General features: G+C 41.6%; 1 protein-coding gene across 1 annotated transcript in view; it reads right to left on the minus strand.

Annotated features, from left to right (window-relative positions):
• Positions 1–491: 491 nt before the first annotated feature.
• Positions 492–26,749, minus strand: part of LOC144523553 (uncharacterized protein C1orf21 homolog) — a 29,376-nt gene continuing 3,118 nt past the window's right edge. The window contains exons 2-6 of the mRNA XM_078259162.1: positions 13,959–14,088; positions 6,107–6,192; positions 4,765–4,832; positions 3,649–3,709; positions 492–2,007 (exon numbers count right to left, since the gene is read on the minus strand). Of these exons, the coding sequence (XP_078115288.1) occupies positions 1,960–2,007; positions 3,649–3,709; positions 4,765–4,832; positions 6,107–6,192; positions 13,959–14,049 (354 nt within the window). The 5' untranslated portion in view covers positions 14,050–14,088 and the 3' untranslated portion in view covers positions 492–1,959. The remainder of the gene's footprint in view (positions 2,008–3,648; positions 3,710–4,764; positions 4,833–6,106; positions 6,193–13,958; positions 14,089–26,749) is intronic.

Raw genomic sequence — 26,749 nt, forward strand, 5'->3', positions numbered from 1 at the left:
GCAGGTCGGATTCGAACCAGAGCCGCTGCAAAGGACTCAGCCTACACGGGGCGCACGCTCTTACTGGTTGAGCTAGAGGCCGATTAGCTTGTTTTTAATTAGGTAACTTGATGTTTGTAAGTCGAACCTGGGAACAAAAATGAAAAAAACAACAACCTCAAATCCCCCCAGCAAACCGACTAATGTTAAATTGTGTATTTGATTATGGGTGAAATGCTTTGTTTCCGACAACATATTGCCTACCAGACTGCAGAACTGATATTGTGCCAGCAGGTGGCATAACGCAGTCTTAGTACTGTGAATCTGCTCTGACTGCATGGCTATAGGAAAATAGACTTCACACTCCTCAGTACACTGCCGGCATGATGCTGCTCCATTACTCAGCGCGCACACACACACACACACACACACACACACACACACACACACACACACACACACACACACACACACACACACACACACACACACACACTGAGATGCCACACATATTAAGCGCTTCTTCGTTTTTATTTTTAATAGAAAAAAAGTATTCAAAATAATACAACAGGAAGTATCCGGTAAAGATGACAACAGAAAATGTGATCCAGTCTGTGTCTACATGGCAACCACGCATCCTCTACTTGAGCTCAGCCCAAATTTTTGCTTCAGTGCCACAGTGTGTATGGATGTGTCTGAAACAGCAGAAATTGAGCTTTACAGAATACCTCTGATTGATGCACACGATAGTCTGCTGGTGAAATGAAAGGGATATCTGTGTGTGTGGTTTATATGTACATGCTGAGTGTTGGAATGAGAGTGCGCTACGATATGTACAATAAAAGACTCCATGGTGTGTGTGTGTGTGTGTGTGTGTGTGTGTGTGTGTGTGTGTGTGTGTGTATGTCAGCTAGGATCTGCAGTGTTATGGTATATCAAGGAGGATGGATTGGGTTGAGACACAGATGCTCTGAATTAACACAGCGTTAGTGTGCCTGCTGTGTTGAGGAGGATGATAAGGGAATTGATGATGATGATGATGATGATGATGATGATAATGAAAAACTGCAAAGGAAGCCAAGGGTAAAGCAAAAAAAAAAAAAAAAAAAAAAATCAGAAAGGGGAAAAAAAAAACTGAACAAGTGGCTGCGGAACACAATAATACAAAAAAAAAAAAAAAAAGGTCCTTGACTTCAGAAGGCAGGAGGAGTTTTGAGTTTCTAAATCACCGGCTCGCTCCCTACTCTCTCTTATTAAAATATCACAAATTTTACACTCTCTCTTCCCTCACCCGCGCTCACCCATTCTCTCAGTTCGTCATGGCCCAGGCTGGCCTGGCTATAGGTAGGCAGGCCAAAAAAGTTCTGTGTAGATCCTGGTGTTGTTACGTAACTCCTCTGCTTTTAAACATATTTTCTTCTCAGGGCTTCCTTTCTTCTTCACTTGTGTGTCTCTCAGTCCTTCACACACCCACCAAAGACATTTGTCCTCACTTCCTTTGTCCATTTGCAGGGCTTAAATATTCAGGATTGGACTACAGAGGTACAGACGGACAGATACGGAGGGACAGATGGAGGGATGAGGTGCTGCTGCTGTCCTGCTTGAGGAAATTACTCCGTTTGGCCCGACTGTGTCCTTTTTGTCATGTCCTCCTCCATCTCACCCTCCTTTCATCTGTCTGTCCCTTCATTGCTCCACCACCTCCATCTGTCCGGGGGCCTGAAGGGATGAGGCGCTAAGAGAGGACGGCTATAGTCGCTGAAGAAAGTCTTCTTCATCCCATTCTCTCTCTCTCTCTCTCTCTCTCTGTTGTATCCCACACTCTTTCACTTTTGATTAAAATACTATCTTTGCCATACATTCAAAAAGACATACAGCGTCCCTTCACATCAACGCCCCATTGGTGAAACACTGATTACACACACACACACACACACACACACAGGCTCTCTGTGGGGGGGAATCTTGGGGGCCTCTGTGCTATGTCCCGTCTTCCCCAATCTCCTCCTCCGAACAGTAGTCTCGCCCCTGCAAAGAAAGAGATATGAAATATGAGATGTGCATATTGTTTATGTTTTTCTACTTTAATTTGCTCTTACCCTCGTCTTTTTGCAGGTACTGGCATAGAAAATACGGGATGAGGCAGTTAAGTGCTGACAGGTGTTCTGTTATGTTGCTGTGTTTCTACCATCATGATGAAACCCAACTCCCTTCCTTTCCTCGTGCGTGCTGTCTCGATTTAAATAAGGCTGACTCAGTGGTACGCTGCAAATCAGTGGCGGAAAGTAACAAAGTGCATTTAAAAATGTATGGTGCCTAAGTACTACTTGGAGCTACTTAACTGCTGTATTTCCATTGCATGCTACTTTATACATTTAATTCACTACATTTCAAATGAAAATATTTTCCACGAATTTATTCTTCAATTTTAATTCTCCAGTACATTTATCTGACAGCTATAGTTAATGGTTACTTTGCAAATTAGAGCTGAAAGGATTAGTTGATTAATCAATCGTCAAATAATTAATCAACTGTTTGGATGATTAATCTTTTTTTTAAGCAAAATGCCAAACAATTTGCAAGGATTTCATGCTTTTCATTGTTTTTGTTGGCCAAAACAGGCAAATCTGAAGACATCATCTTGGGCTTTTGGAGATTATGTTAGTGAAAAATCTTGATTTTTAAATCATACTTTGTGGACCAATCAATTAATTATTTAAAAAAACATAATTGGCAGATTAATGGTGAATTAAAAGTAATCATTAACAGCAGCAAATAATTACATGCAAAATATTTACACATCAAGCGTAGTTTAACATTAGCATTCATTTTGGGTGTTTCTGGCCAATAATCTGGTAAATCCACTAGCGAAAATGTCCACAATGTTCACCAGCTAGTCGCTAACTTCATCTGTCTGTCTTTTGATGCTGAGCAGGTAGTGTACTGTAAGTTTATCAGAGCTTTTTCGTTAAGGTGGCCAGCCAGAAACTATGCTGATGAGAGCTGTACCAAAAAAGTAAAGTTAAGGGCTCGAAAACCGAAGCAATTCGGTGAATGCTCCGTCGAGGGATACTTCTCTGTTGGTTCATTAATATGAGCGACTTACTTCACATTATACAGAACAATTTAATCCATTGTTAAAACAAAAATATTTATTAGTGCAGCTTTAAGTTTCTTTTCTATAATTCTATAATTAGTTAAGCTTTTTAAAAAAGATTTTTTTATTACAGGACTTTTACCTGTAACGGAGTATTTCTACACTGTGATATTGATACATTCTTAAAAGTTAAAGAACCTGAATTATTCTCTGCAGAAAACACACTGACTTGTTTCAAGGAGGGTTGAAAAATGAAATGCATCACACCAAAACTGAATCCAGCGATTATTCACCATCATTTCACTCTGCAACCTCATCTACAGTCAGAAACAACCAGTGTTTAAGTGGCAGACTAAGAGTAGTAAGTGCTCATCGCTGCAGTGATGACCTGTTCCTCCCCCTCACACATGCGGAGCCGAGTGTTGAGTTTGTAAGTAGAGTGACAATGTGGACTAATGGCTGTTGTTGTTGTACAGCCTGTCTCTTTAAATGTTCAGACCCAGCTGTGTCACTAAATGCTCAGAGACCCAGTCCATGCCCCCCTTCTGCCAACACACGCACGCACGCCTCACCTTCTCAATCTTCTCATCCAGCATCCTGAAAAATTCCTGCTGGCTCTCTGACGTGTGAATACTGAGAGAAGAAAAATGGAAAAGCAAGAGGAGGGGGAGAGGAAGTTGAAGACGAGGAGGAGAAGGGAGGCAACAAATACATCATGAGAATTTTCCATTACACCCCCCACACAGCGCGCGCGCACACGCACACACACACACACACACACAATCTTCACTGTAGTGTGAGAGAGGCGGTGGAGGAATATAAATAATTATTTTATAAAAGTATTATCCCAGTCTCTCATCCAAAGGCTAAATACTGTGCAGCCACCAACAACCGATATGTATACATATACAAAACACGCACACACAGTCTGGGGTTGTCCAAGAGACAGCATTACAAAAACCAGACACAAAATATCACTTACTTCACAAATCATAATATTTACATACTAATTCTACGTTGCATCTTAATGGACGATAGACATAACGTTTATTAAAGGGTCAGTTCAGCCAAATTACAACACATTACTATTACAACAAATGTATCAGTTTTCACTGGAGCTCCTTTCTGTTGAAGTAACCCTAACCCTATGAAAACGGTTCACAGTGAGCTGGCAAAAAAGTCCCACCACCATGTCTATTAGTAGTGTTTCTGGAGCGTTCCATTACATCGCACGATCTTCCACAGCAGATGAAGTGTGACATTGTTTCTAAAAAGGCATGTTGCTGCTGTTGAATGTTAAATACTATCTGATAAAAAAATCTGTATGGTAGCTCTGTTGGTAGAGCGGGTGCCCATATACAGAGGTTTACTCCTCGACCTAGCGGGCCTGGGTTCGACTCCGACCTGTGGCCCTTTGCTGCATGTCATTCCCCCCTCTCCCTCTCCCCTTTCATGTCTTCGGCTGTCCTGTCAAAGAAAGGCCTAAAAATGCCCAGAAAATAATCTTCAAAAACAAAACAAAAATCTGTATGGCTACCACTGGGAAAAGTGAGAAAATGTGTTTTTTGTAATTTGAGTGAACTGACCTTTTAACAATATTTGTGATGAAGTTATCAGAGCTGTCCATATATTGTTACAGTCTCCACCAGACTTTTATTTCAGTATGCAGACTGCTGCTGGCCACTTACTTAGACTTGATGTTTGCTGAAGAGACCTCTTTCTGCTGTTTGCCCCTGTACTGCACATTACTCTTCTCCTAAAAAGACAGACACAGACACACACACAGACACACACACACACACTTAGTTTTCATTATTAGCTCATATCAGCAAACAGCCACACCGTGTTGTATCATCTCTGATGAAGATTATACTGTTTGCTACCAAAAAAAGAGAGAGAGAGAGAGAAAGAGAGAGAGAGAGTATGTGTTTGTGTGACAAGTGGTAGGAAACAAATACTGGTCTAACCACATGTTATGGCTGCATTGGAGGTTACCTGGCTATGTAAAACTGTGGTCTGGGTCTTCCAATAACTCAACTACATAACATAACATACTTCCTATTTTAAAAACAAGACAACAGCCATCTAAAACAAAGTATGCAGTTCAGAAAATGTGTGGTTTCTTTGCAATAAAAAAAAGAAAAAGCCAAGCTGTGTGTTTGCTGCATCAGGAAATGTTAGGAAAACACTCCAGTAATAATGGAACTGAACATCAACCTGCCAAATAGACTATACTCTTGCTAACAAATCCTTTCTTTGCATGTGGCGGCATCAGAGTATAATTTAAGCAGCATTTGATCGGATTTCTTCACATAAAATCTTTGCTCTTCCTGTGCTGCTGCGGCATCAAGTTTCAAAGGATAAACGGTGCTTCTTGGTTGTAGCCTGTTACTGTGATAAGGCCGGTTTTTGAGCTGCAGTAATATAAATTAGTGGCAGTGTGACTGCTTCTGTTTTTCAATCAGGATTTCTAGTTGCATTCGTTATTATTTCACAACTTGCAGCCAGGACGCCAGGCAGACTGACCTGATTTACTGAAAGAGCAAACAGGCTCTCACTTCACACTACCACCCTTTTCAGTCATTTGGTGTGTTGATAAGGGTATAAACACGTACAAGCTTTATACATTGGGGATTAATGTCCAATAGGGATTGGATAGTGAGGTTTAGCATTGGTTATTATTACAAAAAACGACTTCTTCTGAGACAATATAACATTTCTTTTCGTTGTTTAAGAAGACCACAGGTTTTGCAGGAAGAGAGAAAAACCAACCAAGTGATCAGCCACCACATTCCTAAAACACCAGCATGTTGTCTACCTGCTATGAGGCACCTCTTTGTGTGTTTTTGCACGTGTACAAAATACAGTAAGTGTTTATGTGCGGGCTGCTGAGGCTGACGGGAGCTGCCTTTGGACACAAACACAAGCCTGTTCGCTTGAGCTGATAAACTGTCAGGAAAAGGTCTGAGAATGTATGTGGATGACGGGCTGTCAGTGGATGTTGTGTGTGTGTGTGTGTGTCTCTCTCACCAGGTTCTCCTGGTTGCGGGCATTCACCCGGTTTTCATCCCCTCTCATGTACTTCACCTCCTCCACTCCCTTCATCTTGTATTCGTCTGAAGAGAGAGAGAGAGAGAGAGAGAGAGAGAGAGAGAGAGAGAGAGAGAGAGAGAGAGATGATTAAAGGAGGAAGAGAGAGGCAGAAGGGAAACAAACAACATGTATTTATCAGGCGGCTCCCAGAGAACAAACACTGACTGATTTACCCTGGTCAATATGATCTAAATGGCTAAAATGATTGAACTATGCCATATCGGCTTCACTGTACTCTCACTGCATTATGTCAACATTACCAATGACTACACCATTGATTTCAGTTATAATTTGTTCAAGGTAATCCGATAATTACAACCTGATACTGCGTTTTAGAGAGTGGACATGACAGCCGAGGTATAAGTAGGAGGACACCAGTCATCTCCTTTCCACGTTAGCTACAGCAACTCATTTGAGGAAAGCAAAAAAAACAGCGAGAGGGAATAAACGTGTATGTAAAGTAAGAGGGGGTACAGAAGCGAAAAGAGGGTGAAAAAACAGGGAACAGATAAGAAGGAGAAAACTGGAGGGGATTAAAGATCAGTCAAACAGCTTCTAGGCTACATGGACAGCTTAGACAGTTAATACAGTTAAGACAAGCTCAGCCGCGAGAACCGTTAACACTTCCTCAAAACTGCACAGCACTGCCACCACGCCCCGCAATGTGCATCCTAAATCACTGCTAGTGGTAGAAATGAGGGCAATGAACCTGAATGTGTTGAATTCTTTTACTGACTCAAGGTCATGCGTATTGCAATTTTCAATACACTGTTTGAACACCATGTAATTAAAATTGATGCAATAACCTGAAGTTCAACGAATCAATCTGCCCAGAAGTGCAGGATCTCTATTAATCAGGACAAATATATGTGGAGTAAGCCCGAGAAATTAAATATCATGCACCGATGTATTAGAAAGTAGCTATTCTTACATTGACATTATGAAAACGACTCTAAAACTGATTGGGGTATAGATGTAAAATCATATTGTCCAGCCTAAGTAAAACTACATATGTATAGCAGTATATATATATTTTTTAATACTTTATTTTCAACTTTTTATAACAGTTACGTATAGCAGTATTTTCACATCATGGAATCATTACCACATTCATTTTCAGACATTGTAGTATGACTTAGCCTCTGCTGACCTCAACATTGCTATCGCTATGTTCTTACTACTCTTATAATGTTACCACACTGCACATAGCTGTACATACTGTACATATCTGTCTATATGGTTCATACAGAATATCCATATTTATTCTGTTTTTCTTATTATATATTCTGCTACTACATTGCACATATCTGTACACGTTGTTCATACACTGTTCATATTACATAGCCATATTTATTCAGCTCTTATAACACTGCAATATATTTCTTGTCCTACCTATGCACCACCTGTCTATACTTGAGTATCACATTGCACTTTTCTGCTTTTTTGCACTTCTGGTTGGACGCAAACTGCATTTCGTTGTCTTTGTACTTGTACTCTGCACAATGACAATAAAGTTGAATCTAATCTAATCTAAATGTTCCAAATCACACCTTGGTTCGCTCTTTCACTATACCCTACATATATCCATACTCTCCAATTACTGTATGAATATCATCATTTTGCGTTGTGTACATGTGGTGTCACATCTATCAAATGTGACACATTGATTGTAGGGTTGTTTGCAAAATGTAGTTAATGTTATGGACAACAAATTGAGAATTTGGACATTCAAATAAAATGGTAGAAAGTTAATATAATGCACTCTATATGACTGTAAATGGGAAGTTATTTTGGACACACCCTCAGCTCTCAGCGCATTAATGCCCCAAAAAACCTTGAAAGACCCAAAACAGGAAGTAGAACCCCCAGTGGTGCTTATACCACACAATAGACAATAATATCACAAGAAATTTGACAGTGAGGTAAGAGTATACGACATCTATAAACTCTACATGCAGGACCTTTACCTGAGACCAAACCCCACCTAACCTTGAGCGGAATACAAGCACACTGGCATTTCTGCTGACTACCTGGATGTTGGACATTTTACTGATAAAGCAGCTGAGATTCTGACACGCACACACGCACACCCCAGCTCTGCCTTATCTGTTGCACACTTTGTATTTTGCCCTCCCTCTATCAGCAGTCTGTCTGTCTGTCTGTCTGTTTATCCATGTGTCCGTCCCAGCTGAGGTGTCCAACCCTCCCTCTGCTCTGTTGTTCACACCTAGCACCTGGATCACCTGTGTGTGTGCGATCGCCTGCGTTTCTACATCTTTGCTGTAAAGCCAAGCACGGCCTGCTTTTGTCAGACAACCGCTGGCGATGTGAAAATAAATTTAGAGAGAGAGAGAGAGAGAGAGAGAGAGAGAGAGAGAGAGAGAGAGAGAGAGAGAGAGAGAGAGAGAGAGAGAGAGAGAGAGAGAGAGAGAGCATGGGAGGTGGTAGATTTAGGAGAAAGAGAAGGAGGTGAGAAAATACAAATGCCAACTACTTTTCTGCTGTTCCGTTTGTCTCAGGAATGTAAACCAGTCGGAGCAAAGCAGCTCCTGTCTGAACATGCCGACACAGACAAACTGTGTTATAACACTAAACAGGCTCCCCGAACTAAGATCTGCTCTGTAAACATGCAGCACATACGGTGCTGCAGAAGGAAACAGAATTAAGAGTCATTTCCTCTGCTCTCCTGCATATTACAGGGGCAAGCCACATTCAATTCAAGCTATATAATCCGTACCTTGATGTGGATACAGATGAATAGGAGGGGGTAAAATTAGCAGCTGCTCTGGGCTACGTAAATAAATCTAAAAGGACATTTTGAAGCAGCAATTGAGAAAAATGTCATTTTATAATTTGGGTGAGCTGCAGCCTGACGGGTTAAACTGGCTGAACGTTCTGCTCCTGTTACAGGATAGTCACTGAGCTTACTGTGACGGGCATAGATAGATCAAAGTGACCCAGCTTACACCAATCAAGACTCATCACATCACAGACATTGCTTCAGTTTAGATAGGAGCAAAAACTGGTCATGCTTGCGTGTAGTACGTGTGTGTGCGGCATGTGTCATTGTCACAAGAAACGACAGAGTGTTTCGTCACGCCGATGCGGGGCTCGCTTTGGGGGAGAGAGGGGAGGGGAACCGTCAAGAGAGGGGAAGATGAAAGGGAATAACTATTTTGAGAAGCTGTGATTTTATGATGTGGACATCTTTCTCATCTCTGATTAGAGACCGTAGCTCTGCGCTGACCTTAAGGTACAAACAGTCACTGCGTGTGCACACGAGGGTGCGTGTGCACAAGTGCGTTTCTATTTCAGATAACGACGCTGTGTCTTTGAATCAGCGCATTTGTCATTTTATGCAAGTCTGGCATTTGTATAGGTGTGACTCATTTAAATAGCCATCTTTGTGCGCGTTTGTGCATTTCCGTGTGTATTTGTGCGTCTGCTCTAGCTGGCCTGCCAGTCCTGTGGCTATGTCACTCTGTCCTTCCTGTTGTGTGTCCTCCCTCTCGGCGGCTCTGGCTCCAGGCCCCCCCCACACACACACACACACACACACACACACACACACACACACACACACACACACACACACACACACACACACACTGATTCATTTCTGTAGTGCCAACTGTAAACTGTAATCTAAAAACACATGATACAATAATTATCAGATTAAATGAGAATCTGACTTCTGGTTCCTACTGGCAGAATATTCACACATTCATTATCACCATAATATTAAAAAATGTACACATGCTGTTTGAACAAACTTCAGGCCCCATGTCCAGGGAACCAAAAATGATTATCATGTCTGGAATTAGTCAAATTAAGATGCCTAAAGAAAGACTGGATTGTGCAAACATTTGGGGCTTGCTGGAACTGTTTCGTTAAAATATCAAAAGGCAGAAACATCCTTTATGGAGTCCATCCTGAGGTCTGTGCTGTGACAATGACCAGGCTGTGGATGGAGGATGTTAGCATGGATTGGCTATCCTAGCTTTTGATTGCATGTGTGGACCTCAACAGAAGTTGAGGGCACACAAATCCCAAACCAAACTCACAACAAACATACTGCGGATGGATCAGATTAACAGTTTGTCCCAATTATGGTTGTGTACACACAAACCATAATATCTAGAATTCTTTTCAGTCCTCTCCTTTGACTAAAACTGCTGCATGTTTGTTGCCAATCTAGCGCATATATCTAACCTTGATTTCACTTGGGTTAGTTCGCAGAACATGACAATCACACCTGGAAGCTTCCCAGTACAACCACAGTTAACCTCAGTTAACCACTAAGCAGCTCCACTGGGGCAGCCCAGCAGCCTTGTTAAAGGGCACTTCAGGAGTAAGATAATGAGGGATGTGCAAGTGCCGCTCTTTCACCTTTGACTGCCATATCTATCCTGCCAGCCTTCTCTATTTCTGTGTGCTGCCCTAATGAGGAATTGTTTTGCTCTCCACACACTGTACACAAAAATGGTTTGCTGTGAGTTTGGTTTTGTGTTGTCTAAAGAAGAAGAAGAAACAATTCTCTGAAATGGGTCAGCATAAAAAGTTCACTCAAGTCTTTTTTTTTCCAACTGTGTATGTAATAATATTTCCAAGGACTGGGTGCTCACTTTGTAGTATGATAAAAAAATAAAATAAAAAAAAGCTCAGCTTGATTGAAATGCCAGTACTTCTTTGAGGCACTAATAAAACAATCAGCTTTGAGAGATCCTGTTTTATACCTTGTGAGTGGAAAAATACCATCGATCCTTTTGCAGGTGTCTACATCAGTGAACAATTTAGCAATCCAAACAACATACCTGCTTTTTCCTTTACACCATTTTCTCTGCAGCTGACAAACATTTCAGAGAGACAGTAGCGTCGGTTTCTGTCAGAACGACAGACCCTCAAACCACTCAGCTGCTCCCCAGCCTCAAAACAACATAAACTCTTACAGAAACAGTGAAATATGCAAGCCACCATGTTGTGTATACATGTTAGGGTCGTACGCAATCAGTCCCACATAAGCTATCTCCACTCTAATCTCTCCTCCTCGACTGTGATTATTGCAGACATCAATGGCATGATGTTGTGGAGAGTATTGCTATTTTCCCTCGTCGTCTTCCAGTGTTTGTGTAATGGAGCTCAGCCTTTTTCCGGTTATTGTGTGAGAGAGAGGGGTGGGGGGGGGGGGGGGGGGTTAGTGGCCGGAGTCTGACAGAACGGGCAGTCAAAATATCTGGAACACACACACACACACACACACACACACACACACACACACACACATACACACACAGGTGGATGTGGATCAGCGTGAGTAAGATAAGGAATCACTGTCTCACTAAATACACTGATATGCAACCCACAAACATATATGAACACAAGGACATGGACACACACTGATACACAGTCTACAGGGGGGTAGATTTATGTGTGTAGGCGGGCTGACTGACCAGAGCCGACCATTTTTTTCCGCCTTGATCATGAAAAGTACACCGGATGCAGTGGAGCAGTTTGACTTGGGTTGGAAAGGGCAGCGAGTTAAGTGGGAACGAATGTTCTACACTTATGTGACAATGACTGAAATACTGCAGAGAAAGAGTTAGAAAGCTAGAAGTGTAGAAGAAACTAAAAGTGGATGAAGATGCCATGAAGAAAAAGGGGCGTGAGGAAAGGGTGTTATTGGGGGTTGTGGCCTGGGATAACTCTAATCCACCCTATCCAGGCCACTCCTGTCTTCCACCTCCACGCGCACACACCTGCCGACAAGCTCAAACAGTAGTCTGGTCCAGCCACCGGCACTCTGGATTCCCGTTTAGGATGGGACGAAGAGGAGGAAAGAGAAGGGGAGGTGAAAGGACAAAAGGTTCTGACCTAATGTTGTGCCAGAGGAGAGAGGAAAAGAGCTGGGGAGAAGAAACACTGGGGGATGAAGGCAGGAAGAGAGGGAGGGGTGTGCAGAGACCCAAAATAGAGAGAAAGGGGGAGATAAAGAGGAAGGGAAGAACGAGGCCTTGAGCAAGGGAAGGGTAGAGGCGATCTGACCGAGACAGAGAAGTACGAGAGAGAGAGAAAAAAAAAAAAAGAGAAGAGTGGCAGCGTCAACACACGTCATTCTCCCTTCCTCTCTCAAGGAAAAACGCTCCACTCCTCCCATCTCTCCCTCTCATCTACTGCCTTGTTCTGTTGCTCCTTAAAAGACGAAGAGGGAAACAAGACGTGGGGGGGGTGGAAATCGCAGGAGGGGGAGGCGGATGAGGGGAAACGTGTCGGAGAGAGAGAGAATAGAAGGGACAAGAGCGAGCAGCAAATCAGAGAGGTCGCAGGAAGAGGGTGAGAGGCTGAAGAGGGCGGAAGAAGGGTCAGAGGGAGAGAGGGAGAGAGGGAGAGAGAGAGGACCTCCTGTGGATCGTCATCTGCCACTTCTATTTGCCCGTGTGCAGTTATACCAGAGTGTTGCTCCTAATTCTTAATCGTTGTTAATCCCTGTACCACCCATCATCATTTTCATTTCTGTCCCACATTGCACAACAGCCTGTGAGCTATTAATAAAGCTGCAACTGACAATTACAGTCATTACAGATTAATCTGTTGATTTTTTTCAATTAATCAATTCCATTAAATTAATGTTTGGCAGACCATTTTGTCCATTGTGACTTATATGTTTTGACCCACGCAGGGAGCGATAGGGGGATTCAGTGTCTTGCTCAAGGACACTTTAACGTACTGTATGGACAGGAGGAGACGGGGATCGTACCACTAACCCTGCCCTACAATTAATGGATGGCACACTTAACCACGTGAACTGCAGCCACGTAAAATGTCAGGAATTTGTGAAAAAATTACCATCGCAATTTAGTTAAATAAAGTTAAAAGAAGTCAAAAACCCTAAAAAAAAAAAAAAAAAAGAAGAAAAAAAAAGCCATGCCGTATCTTTACTGCTGGAGGTACCAGAGAATGTCTTGGCATTTTTGCTTGAGAAATAATGCGAATGATAAATCAATTATTGAAATGTGCGTTGATTAATTGTACAATTGATACATCTAATTCAGTAATTAATCCAGTGATTCCCCACCTTTTTGGCTTGTGACCCTTCACAGCAAAGCAGTGTCAACTTGTGATTCCTTGTCAGTGGTTGTATATGTCTGATTTGTGAGAAGTTTCTTCTTTTTTTTTATTTGGATAGTTTTTTAGAGGCCTGAAGGGGTAAAACTATCCAGTGTTTCCAAAAACAAAGATTAGAGAAAGGGTATTAAAAATAATTTTGTCTGACATAAATACATTTTTTTCTTCATTTCTTTAGATACATTTGAAGGGTTGCCATTAGATTCATCTTGCGTTCCTTTGGCCCCTCTCTGCCCCTTCAGTTGGAAACCACTGGACTTATTGATTCATCATAATGGAAACTCTTAAAAAAAGGGGTAGTCCACTCTCTCCTCTCCTTTCCAGTTCCAAAGACTTCAAATATCAAGAACGTACCACCTGAGTGAGCACACGGTTAACACTGCAGTCTCACTCACTGGTTACTTCCTCTCTCTTACATAAACTGTCAACATGGATGGTTCCAATAAAACTGCGGTGTTGACAGTTATTGTCTGAAATGAAGAACTAAACACTCTGCCAGAGAACTATGAGCTATAATGAAGAGAATATATTGTGAGGGCAGACGGGGCAATGGGTCTACACTGAGCAATTAACTGAGTGGAATGGAGCAGTGAAGCTTTTATTGACATCTCTGCTGTGTGTGTGTGTGTGTGTGTGTGTGTGTGTGTGTGTGTGTGTGTGTACTGACCGGTGAAGAGGTCTCCGTTGCTGTAGGCCTTGCCGCGTCCCTCTTCATCGTTGGGCACGGCCGACACCTGCTTGGCCGAGGTGCAGCCCATGGCCTCACACTCTGAAACCTCTCCTCATCGCACTCTCACCTGGACAAGGACAGAGACAACATCATCATCAAACATCATAAAATGAACAACACTGGTGTTCTGTTTTTACAATGTACTTCATAGATTCCGTCAGCTACGGTGGCTATCACTCATGCTAACTGGCCTCTTTTCGTCTTCTTCTTTATTCCAAACAAATTGGGCCAATCAGTGTAAAATGTTTCATCCAGTGTTTTCTGCCAGCATTGCAACAGCAACAGAAGATTTGCTTCTTCTACAAAGAGGACACCCGGTTCTGCAAATCTATTTAATGCTGTAGTTGCAAACTAACACTTTAGAGCAGGGTGTTCAATGCTAGACTTATTTGTTTAGAAAAATGCATTTAGCTACGTTCTGGGCATCCAGTATATGACCTCGGGGTAGGAAACCTCAAACACACACATCGTTTCACTTCACGGAAGTGCTAATGTCACACCTGGTGTTCAGAGCCATAAATGTAGGTTGAGTCGTAACACAGGAGTAGAAAGTGAAGTGAGCTTTTACATGAAAATGTTGCAGATTACTACTTCAACCCAAGTGTTTCTGTCAGGGCTAAACATAACCACAGCCATTATATGTTGAGTGGGTAAATCAACAAGATGACCTGGTTTCAAGCAGGGCTGCAAATAAGTATACTAGTGTTTTCATTTTTCAATATATAATGCCATTGATTATTTTTCTGATTAGTAAATGAATTGTTCTTAAATGTGAAAAAGTTTGTGTTTTAACCCAAACCTAACCATAACCACTGCCTAATCCCATTGCCTTCCAGGCAGTGCTGCCTGGAAGGCGCCGTTGGGGGCAAAAAACACAGATAAACGGAATAAACTGCTGACACGACATTGACATATTATCCCCCAGTTGAAATGTCAAATATGTTAGCAAACACGTGACTGTTTGTTTACACATCTAGCAGACACGGACAACGTTAGCATTCACTTTGTGTTTCTGCAACTCCTCTGGTTTGAGCTCCAGCAACTCCTGAGGGAAATATCTGGCTCTTTAGCTGCTAAGTGCTTCATTATGCTCACCAGCTAGTTTCTAACATTGTCTGTCTGCTGTTTGGTGCTGGACAGGTAGTGCACACACAGTGGGTATAACAGAGCTTGTCTGGATTGAAACAGCTGCCTGCCGTGACTGTAGATGAGGGTGTTGAGAATGAACCAAAACAGTAAAGTTGCGGGCCAGAAAACCAAAGCAATGAGCTAAAAGATGCTAAAATTCTCCATATAGCCAAGGGGAACTGCAGTTGGGTGATATTTCTCTGTGGGTTCATCACTACAAGCAACACCTTTCAAATTACAATGAGTCATTTGATCCATTGTTAATACAAAAATATTGATCACTGCGGCTTTAAAACAATAAATGAATTACTGATAGTGTTGTTGAATCTGTCAGTCGACTCCTAATCTCAACATAATTTGGAAACATTGGCCTGTTGCAGTGTCCTTAAACCAAACAGCTGCCTCTTAACATGATGAGGAGGATGAGAGTAAAAGAAACGTAACACTTGTTATTATTACTCAGAATTTGGAAGGCAAAGCCTTCCCGCCCAGCAGGACAGTTGACACGAAGCAGTAAACGTCCCTGTCAGTCAATCACAGGCACTCACACTGCGAGACACATTACACTATAGATAGTCTCCATGTCACTCACACATGCCATATGCTGTCATTGACAGAGCCCATCTGACTGCTGCCGGTTGCACTTGCACACACATATAGAGGCAGCCAATAATTACCCATCACCAAAATGAAATCTGCATCGTCGCCGGTACATAAGTGAGAGGAGGAAAGCTGAGGGGGCTGGAGAGATGCTTTTTTGGAGAGGCAGTAAAGACAAAGACAAGGAGGAAGTAGAATGGTTGAAAGAAAGGGGGGCAGGGGCGAAGGAAAGATGGAAAATAGGTGGGATAGAAAGAGGCCAGAGAGAAAGACGGGAGCAGAGCTTCAAAAGAGCGCCGCCTGCCCCTCCTCCGCCCTTCAGTGATCCTCAGAGCGTTTGAAGTTGACAGGAGGCCAGTATTTACTCCTGTGTTTAGGCTGCGACTGACCAGCCTCCATCTCTCTGCTGGACACGACACAAAGCGCCAGGTGTACAGAGTGCAGGGAGTGGTTACTGGGAGTTGACTGTATGGATGGCTGGGACCATGCCGTGTGTGTTGTGGTTGTATAGTTAGTATAGCAAAACGCGGGTGTTGCTATCATAGTTTTAGCCATCATTAACTAATAAGCAATAGTAAAATGGCATTCACAAAAGATATTTGGAAATGTGGTTCCATGGCTAAAAAGATGCCAGTTAGTTAGTTGATTATACATATAAATAAAAAACCAGGCTACAATGTGGGATCATTAGCGCTCACTTTTTCACATCTTTTTCTTACGTGGTTTAGATACTGTAATCTGTTGGCCTGTGTACAACCTGACTGATTATCTGACTGAACATTTCATTTCCCGTCAGACTTCGCTACATCGCCGTCACTTTCTATCCAAAACTCGAACCGCTATTCAAATGTGTGAAATGATTTAATATTCAACCTATAGTGATCTGTCCAAATCTGAAATTCACTGCAAGAGCAAAGAACATCTGTAAAACACTCTGCTGTCTTATCAAGAACGAAGAGCCTAACCCAAGATGGATTTTTGAGCCTGATACAACTACAGTATCGATGAACTGAATACCAAGCGTGACATTTTACATATAAGAGGTATTTGACTGTGATCTTTGGTAGACAAACTATAATAGAGACACTGTTTTTTTTACCTCAAATATATATTTTTTGACATTCCAACCACTGCAAGATCTTGTTACTTATATCTTATAGCTCCTGTCCTATAAGTAAACTAGGAAATCGTGGTCTCATTATCGCAAATTGGAGGAAACTAACAAACCAAACGGGTATTCGTGACACCAAACCACTTTGAATCAACACCATAGATGGAAAAATTGTTAAAGTGCTCATATTATGCTCATTTTCAGGTTCATAATTGTATTTAGAGGTTATATCAGGATAAGTTTACATGGTTTCATTTTCAAAAAAACACCATATATTTGTTATACTGCACATTGCTGCAGCTCCTCTTTTCACCCTGTGTGTTGAGCTCTCTGTTTTAGCTACAGAGTGAGACATCTCACTTCTGTTCCATCTTTGTTGGGAGTCGCACATGCTCAGTACCTAGGTCAGCACTACTAGCCAGTCAGAAGCAGAGTATGAGGGCGTGCCATGCTAGCAGCTAGGCGAGCATTATAACGTGTTACAAAGTGACGCACGTTCGTCAAGGAAGTAAAGGCTGGACTACAACAGAGCTGTTTGGAGCAATTTGTGAACAGTGTTTTCTGTTGGAGATGGTAAGTCCCTTTGGGGTGGACTTTGGGCTTTTTCACTTTGTAAACCTATAACGTGCACAAAAAAGATATATAAACACAATAAAGGAAAGGGAAAAAGCTAAAAAGCATAATATGAGCACTTTAATAAGGCTGTTTACTTCCTTTTTAAAATGCAACTGCCTTAAAGTAACACAAGACAACAAATCTGAAGTCACCTAAAGCTTGTCATGCTAGTGAGGTAGCGGCAGTATGTGAATAAAAAGGAAAGCACATCAATTCTATGGTTTAGTTTAGGATTTAATTATGTGGGTTGCAAACAAATTCTGGTTTGAATTTGTGGCAACCCTATGGTAAGTACATTCTAACCAAATTTATGAATATCTGACTCTAGTCTAAATGAATTATCCTTTCATTCTGCCTCGAATGTGTGAGCAGTGTGTATGTTCAGTAGAGGATGAGAGAATTTGTATAAGAATCACTTTCTCTGGTCTCCAGGTGAAACAACATTAATCTCTGGAGCCTGAGCAGAGCTTACACATGAATTTCTCAAAGGGCCCGCCAGTGAGAGGCAGCTGTACCTAGGGAAAGAGAATCAAGACCTTCACACACAAGCTTTGGATGTGCATCCATGGTTGTGTGTGTGGTGTCACCTGTGGCCCGAGCATGTGTCCTGGTCTAGAGAGCAGCTTATCAGGCTGTTCAAGGCAGCCTGTGACATCTCACACACACACACACACACACACACACACACACACACACAAACACACACACAGCAAAGTTTCAATAATAACCTCATCAGGCATAATGTGTCTCTTGACAGAGTTGCTTAAATGAGGATTCTGCCCGGAGGAAGACGAGGTGTGCACCCGGAAACACTGCCGCGGGGGTGCTTGTTCCCTGTCAGAGAATCACAGCAAAGTGAAGTGGAGAAGCAAAAGCCAGAGAGGGCTACAGAGACTGAAAAAGACAAAAAAAGCACATAGAGAGAGGAGACAGAGAGGGAACAGTCAGCTTTCTGCTAACTCTTTTAGTTCTTAGTGTAGAACTAAAGTGAATATTAGATTAGCAAAACACATAGACTCCCTTCTGAGTCCTACTGAAGGAAGTGCACTGAGAAATGTGAGCAGCCTTGATAGATTTTTAAGTTTCAAAAGGGTCTCCAGTGTGTGGGCAGCATCTGTCTGAAGGGCTTTGATTTGTGTGTATTGAAACATCAAATTGTGAGTAGGAGCAGGCTAAAAATAGACTGAGCAGTCCCAGAGCTATTGTTGTGTGCAGGGATAATGCTAGGCTGTGTGAATCCATAAGCCAAGCTGCTATGACTTGGGTTATACATAAAAGCTACAGCTAGTAGGCAGACTATTACAAAGCCAAACACAGCTATGAATAAATAACTCATGAGCCTGTTATAACGCAGAGGATACAGGGTAGAGATGGTCCGATACCATTTTTTGCTTCCCGATACCGATACCTGAACTTGCGTATCGGCCGATACTGAGTACCGATCCGATACCAGTGTGTCATATATTTTATTATGTTTTAAGAACTGTATACTACTATCCCTGTATGGATGTGATATTATTTCTATCTTTGTTGTCGGTCTGGCTCAGGTTAAACTCTTTGTGAAACATGAATGCCACAGAACTTTCTTTTATTATGCAGTTTGACAGTCAGTTATAACGGAAAAAGAACATAAATAAACTACTTTAACGTATTTGTTCTTTAGGGCTTTATCACGTGGTATCGGATCGGTGCATAAACTCCAGTACTTCCCTGATACCGATACCAGCGTTTTAGGCAGTATGGGAGCCGATACCGATACCGGTATCGGCATCGGAACATCTCTAATACAGGGGATGCTTCAGTGACACACAAATCAGTTATGTGTTCAAATTCAAGGAGTCAGGTCAAGAAGTCAAAAATGGCATGTTTAACAAGATGCTCAGACAGCTTCTTTTATTACTCTTAGTCTTTTTACACTCAGGATATCCTGGTAAAATCTCAAAATCCTCCTTTGACAGTTTTTTTTAATGCTTGCCTTGATGAAACACGTGCACTGTTAATTTTGCCGCTATATATTAATCCAAAATCAATTATTTCAAGGCCATCCAATCACTTTGGAGAAAAAAATAAATAAATATGATTTTGTTTAGTTTGTTGTGTCAAATGTACATGTACAGTCAGGTCCATAAATATTGGGACATCGACACAATTCTAATCTTTTTGGCTCTATACACCACCACAATGGAGTTGAAATGAAACGAACAAGATGTGCTTTAACTGCAGACTTTCAGCTTTAATTTGAGGGTATTTACATCCAAATCAGGTGAACGGTGTAGGAATTACAACAGTTTGTATATGTGCCTCCCACTTTTTAAGGGACCAAAAGTAATGGGACAGATTAACAATCATAAATCAAACTTTCACTTTTTAATACTTGGTTGCAAATCCTTTGCAATCAATTACAGCCTGAAGTCTGGAACGCATAGACATCACCAGATGCTGGGTTTCATCCCTGGTGATGCTCTGCCAGGCCTCTACTGCAACTGTCTTCAGTTCCTGCTTGTTCTTGGGGCATTTTCCCTTCAGTTTTGTCTTCAGCAAGTGAAATGCATGCTCAATCGGATTCAGGTCAGGTGATTGACTTGGCCATTGCATAACATTCCACTTCTTTCCCTTAAAAGACTCTTTTGGTTGCTTTCGCAGTATGCTTCGGGTCATTGTCCATCTGCACTGTGAAGCGCCGTCCAATGAGTTCTGAAGCATTTGGCTGAATATGAGCAGATAATATTGCCCGAAACACTTCAGAATTCATCCTGCTGCTTTTGTCAGCAGTCACATCATCAATAAATACAAGAGAACCAGTTCCATTGGCAGCCATACATGCCCACGCCATGACACTACCACCACCATACTTCACTGATGAGGTGGTATTCTTTGGATCATGAGCAGTTCCTTTCCTTCTCCATACTCTTCTCTTCCCATCACTCTGGTACAAGTTGATCTTTGTCTCATCTGTCCATAGGATGTTGTTCCAGAAATGTGAAGGCTTTTTTAGATGTTGTTTGGCAAACTCTAATCTGGCCTTCCTGTTTTTTGAGGCTCACCAATGGTTTACATCTTGTAGTGAACCCTCTGTATTCACTCTGGTGAAGTCTTCTCTTGATTGTTGACTTTGACACACATACACCTACCTCCTGGAGAGTGTTCTTGATCTGGCCAACTGTTGTGAAGGGTGTTTTCTTCACCAGGTAAAAGTATTCTTCGGTCATCCACCACAGTTGTTTTCCCTGTGGTCTTCCGGGTCTTTTGGTGTTGCTGAGCTCACCGGTGCGGTTCTTTCTTTTTAAGAATGTTCCAAAACAGTTGATTTGGCCACACCTAATGTTTTTGCTATCTCTCTGATGGGTTTGTTTAGATTTTTCCGCCTAATGATGGCTTGCTTCACTGATAGTAACAGCTCTTTGGATCTCATATTGAGAGTTGACAGCAACAGATTCCAAATGCACAAACAGCACTCTGCAAATGAAATCTGGCCATGTCTACTTGTGTTGTCCTTGACTTTTGTTTAAATTGGTTTGATGTTCCGAAACACTTAAGTGTGACAAACATGCAAAGGAACAGGAAATGAGGAAGGGGGCAAACACTTTTTCACACCACTGTACAAACTGTTGTAATTCCTACACCGTTCACCTGATTTGGATGTAAATACCCTCAAATTAAAGCTGAAAGTCTGCAGTTAAAGCACATCTTGTTCGTTTCATTTCAACTCCATTGTGGTGGTGTATAGAGCCAAAAAGATTAGAATTGTGTCGATGTCCCAATATTTATGGACCTGACTGTATGTGTTCCAAAGCAGTGATTCCTATCGTCAAGGGTGACAAAATGATTACCAAAAAAATGAACCTTTGCGAAACAAAATTGTGCTTATTTCTCTGACTTTTGTCCGTTTTTGAAATTTGAAATTCTTCAAATGAACTCTGTACAACTCATAGACATGCACTAAATAGACACTGCTTCTTATCAAGGGATCACAAGCATAAAAAAGTCTGGGAACCCTGCAATAAAGGAATAAAAGGAACCAAAGGTTCAGGAATATTCCTGCATGCAAATATTTAAAGATTCTTTTGCATCCTCTTACTCTTTTGCATGTGTTTCACTGTACAATGCAATCAGTGAAAACACTTTTAGCACTGGCGACTCCAGCTTGAATCGGCCTGAGTCGCTCAGTGCCACATGGAAGACCACAGTGGGGCGTTGCACAGTGTTGATGTAACCCACAGGACAGCTGGGCTGTGCTGCTCTCAGGCTTGCCTGCTCCTGTAGACACTGAAGTGTGTCAATGGGACAAGCTTAGTCTGGCGAGTCAGCTAAGACCCTCACACTAACTATCTCTCACACATACACACACACCTTACGCAACTCCCTCCAGACGCTTAACATTCATCACGGGCATACTCGCCAAAGCAAACTTAGAGATATAAATAATGCCATGATGTCAGCTTGCAAGTCTTACGTCATTTATAGCTCAACTTACAACAGATTTGGCAAACAGCCTTCTGTCAGTATTACACATCGTAAGCAATCTTAAATACGTCAAAACAATAATATAACCCTGGGCAACACTAAAGGGCTTAAACTCTCTTAAATGCATGTTAAGGCCAAAAGGAATCCTTAACACATACAAATGACCAAGCCCTTATACGGTTTGGCAAACACACAGGCTTGCCCATGCCTGCATACCTGGAGGTGGGAGTTGACCTACTCTCATCGTGTGAATAAGCCTTCTTTACAAGTCAGTTTGTCAAAGGAGGAACTCAAAAAGACTGGAGTGAGATGTGAGCGTACATGCTTGCATAAACACAAACTGCGCACACAGGCTGAGCAGTGTGCAGCAGCGCAAAGGTTTTTCAAACACAGGGTTGTGCCAGCGGCAGAGCGCTCGACCACAGAGCCTGAAAAACTGGCTGAGCAAAAGTGAAAGACAGAAGAGTAGTAGGAAGGACGTTTTTTGAGGCGTGTAACAGGTTATTAGTTTTCAATGGATTTGATTTCATTGTGGGGCTATCAGTTCCCATCAAAGGGCTACTGTAAGCAGGAATGCCTGGCTGTGGTTCAGCTTCCTGGAAAGTAGGGATTTGAAAGTCTGGGTAGGGGCAGTGATGACTTCAGCCGCAGTTAAAGCCACAGGGAGTCTCAGAGCTGCATATCCACCTGTGACAGGGCACATGCTGCACTACTGTGCTGGTCTGCAGTGCTCTGTATTCGCTGGTCAGTGCATTACAATATGCTAGTGGTACAGCATCCCCCCCCAGAGAAATGTTTAGCCAAATTTGTGAGCAAGCCACACATATCTTGACAATCTCATCTCATGTTTAACTTCGTTCACACTCGTTAAATGAGACATTGAAATAGTGCCTCTGTTGTTCTTGCCTTGAGGTTAATGCTTTATCTCATAAAATGTTTTAATGACGTTAGAGGAGGCTGTCTTTTCTTTAAAGAGAGGTGGCCCACCTCTAGTATAAAACACTGCTGGAAATACGATCATATATACCGCCATGTCGATAATACAGAGACAGATAGGGATACCACTTTAATATCTGTGATTAAGCAATTGCTGGCAATATTCAAAGTGCAATTCAACGAGCAGGACTTTTTTTAAATGGCAATATTTAATTTACAGTATGTTTTACAATTTGCTTTTACATTGTGATGAACTACCTGATTTTCCATGTTTCATCGCTGGATTTCGACAATTATTTTATCTATAAGTTTTCTGACATTTTCCTATATCACGCTACATATTAATATTGCCGTATAAAATTCCTGTCGGGATGATAAAAGTCTGTCTGTCCCCACATCATCACAGTCTGTCTGTATTGATTTGTTTTAATGCTTATATTTTATACATTAGTTAAAATTCGTACCTTGGAATAATGGCAACATAGGAGTGAACAATATGGATACACTCCTCTATCACAGCCTATGTTATCTTACTGTATGTCATGAGATATAGAGAGATATATATATATATATATATATATATATATATATATATATATATATATATATATATATATATATATATATATATATATATATATACACACACACACACATACATACATACATACATACATACATACATACACACACACACACACACACACACACATTTTGACTTATCACAGTAGAAAAAGAATGGGTGTTCCTAATAACATTAACGATGGCTTTATTCAATTCAAGTGTCACAGTAAGCCGGGACATGTACAATACCAGAACCACAAGGCCAGTTATTTCATGGATCCAGGATACTATGCATCCTGATAAAGTTCCCCTGGCCTTTGGAATTAAAATAGCCCCACATCATCACATACCCTTCACCATACCTGGAGATTGGCATGGTCTTATTTCAGTAAGCCTAATAGCTGGTTTGATGTGCATTGAGAAATGATCTTATGGAAAAAATACCCCATCAATTTCCAAAAAGAGGTTTTTTCATTCCTCTTTTTAGTCAACTTTAGCATGGGTGTGTAAACGTATGCAAGCCACTGTAAATGGAATTCAACCAATTTAAATTTACACCTGTACTTTTCCTAAAAAAAAAAAAAATCTATGAGGACTGATACATTTATACAATCTCACTGTATATATCACCCAACCTTCGTGCAACAGCAAATACTTCCCCCTAATGACTAACCTAACAAATTTAACATCATGTTTGCTCTTGCAATAAAAGCAAAAACCTAACTGTTGTACCTGAAGTTGCTTTACGACACATACACTGTGTGCTGCAGTGTGTCCAGTGTGTCTTTGCCTCTCTCTGTGACAGAGCAGAGTTTCAGTACAACTCCTGGGCCAACGCGCCATAATATTTACTCTAGCCAGGCAGCAAATGCTGCACCTCTTCTCTTGTCCCAGTTTAAGCACTCCATCAGTCTGACAAGCCTGGGAAGCCGTGCCAACACACAGACACAGGCCGGTGGACAGTAAAGGTTTCTCAAGAGTGCTGTGCTGCTGCTTTAGGTGAACATCTCCATTCTCTCTCTCGCTGTCTGCTGTTGTGCAAGCAGCGGCTCTTTCCTCTTTTTTTTTCGTTGTAACGAGTCTGACAAGTGGTCAGAGAGGAGGGATAAGCTTAGACACGGGGGTGGGGGGGGGTAGATACAGGAGCTCCTCTGTTCTGTTGGCTGAAACCATAGCCTGGCCGCGTGACTGACAATGAGAGACACATTGCGCATAGCTAAGGCATGTGCTGGTTAAGAAATAAGAGTAGGTTTTTGACAAGTTGTTACATAGGCCTACATATACATTGGCAATAGGCCTATGGTTTTACTCCAGGCCCATAAAAAGCAGTTGAGCTGAAACTGAGAGGTATGCATGGCTCTCACCATCTCCTTTCACTACTGTAGCTAATGGGGAGAGCAAGAGAGACCGAATGAGAGAAGGACAAAACAAAGGAGTGAAGCAGAAGGTGGGCCAGGTAGAACCAAACCATACAAAAACGGATTGTTCCACCTAATGCAGGCCAGGCTAGAGGATAACATTTCTCCTCTGAGGCCTGTTACTGGCTGGCGTTTGTGCCACTGGCTTCTAAAGAGCGAGACGGATTCCCTGAAAAAGCAAGTAGCTGTGCCCGTTTTATTCCCTCTGATACATCTCTGTTCTGCTGCTTCCACTTGGGACTGAGGTAAAAGCAGGTCAGAGCCTGAAGTGGTTGGTGGGTGAAGAGCAAGACCAAAAGGGGGTGGAAAAGTAAGTGAAGAAATGCTTTAGCGATATTGTGGCCTCCTCCTGTGTGGACATGCAACACACAACCGAGTGAGAAAGAGAATATAGCAGTAGCATCAGGTGGCTCATTAAAGCCAGCTCTCAGTCTAATGGTGGTTAATTTTGTCCAAGTTTGACTCTTCTAACACACACTTTGCAAAGTGCTTTGCCTGACCTTTGATTTGAGATCTTGTTCTATTCCTAAGATATATTTAACAGGTGTATTTTTGGACTTCACAGTTACTCTGGTCTGGGTAAAAAGCATATCTTTCTGTCCTGGTTACAGTTTCTCCAAGTAAAAGGACTGCTGCTAATTGTAGACATATAAAGGGTATAGACCTTTTTCACGGCAGACATGTTGATCCATTGTGGTGTAGGTTTTTACTTTCATTGCTTTTTGTATTCAAGTTTAGTATGAGAATGAGAAAGAATGCTTGTTCATCACATTTACCAACAGACGGCCGCACATGGCTGATAGAGCCTCGGCCTACTTCAACACAGCAACCCCACAAGGTCCAACATGCTATGTTCTCTCATCCAAATCCATCTGAATTGCTAACTAACTAACTAACTAACTAACTACAACTGGCAAAATAAAAGAATACCAGCATTAATATTAATTACAAAATTCCCACAGCTGAAATAAAAATAAATAGATCTCAATCTCTGTGTAATTGGCGAGCATGCTGCAGGATAATTGGAAAAAGCGTTTCGGATGTCAGTCTGGCGTGTGAATGAAATGCATTGAAATGTTTGGCTGATCGAGCCCTTCACCAATGACCTGCAGATGAGCCTGTGTTTCATGTCTCACCATGGCTGGTGTGATATATCCACAATGTTTTTCTTTCACATGCAAACCTGTGCTTTTCCTCGTCTATTATCCTGCAAAGTGACACACCTTTCATTCAATAGACTCAACAGTTTTTAATCAACTGTACAAGAGCTAATGACACCTAACATGAGGTCATTATAATTCACAGTCGGCCTACAGCAGCTGTACTGGGTTATGTGGCTGAAATCATCAGAATAAAAATTTGTATCACGTGCAAAAATCACAAAACCGGGTCTAGGCAAGGTAGCACACAACTGTTTACAGTTTACTGGATTACATAAGACCAAACTCTTCATATATGTGTAAATCTAATTCTGTTGGTTTTTAATTACAACAGGCCCGAAATTTGTTAGTTTGCCACAACAGAAATGTAGAGCTGAAATAATAAGCCTAGTTGATTAGTCAATAAGTCAATAGACAGACAATTAAATCAGCAACTATTTTTATTTTTTTATAAAATGGTTAATCCTTTCGGTCATTTTTCAAGTAATAAATGCCAAACATTTGCTGGTTCCAGAATTAAATTTGAGAATTTGATGCTTTTTTGTCATAAATGATAAATAAGATTGAAGCAATTGGAATTTAAGCTAAAACAATTAGTTGATGAATTGATAAGTTAATTGACCAAAAAGTATGACTATTTTTGTCAACTGTTTTGACAATTGTGTAGATCATTTTTCAAGCAAAAATGCCAAACATTCACTGTTTCCAGCTTCTCAAATGTGGTTTTGGTTG

The sequence above is a fragment of the Sander vitreus genome, chromosome 9 (genome assembly GCF_031162955.1).
Source record: "Sander vitreus isolate 19-12246 chromosome 9, sanVit1, whole genome shotgun sequence".
NCBI classification, from domain to species: domain Eukaryota; kingdom Metazoa; phylum Chordata; class Actinopteri; order Perciformes; family Percidae; genus Sander; species Sander vitreus.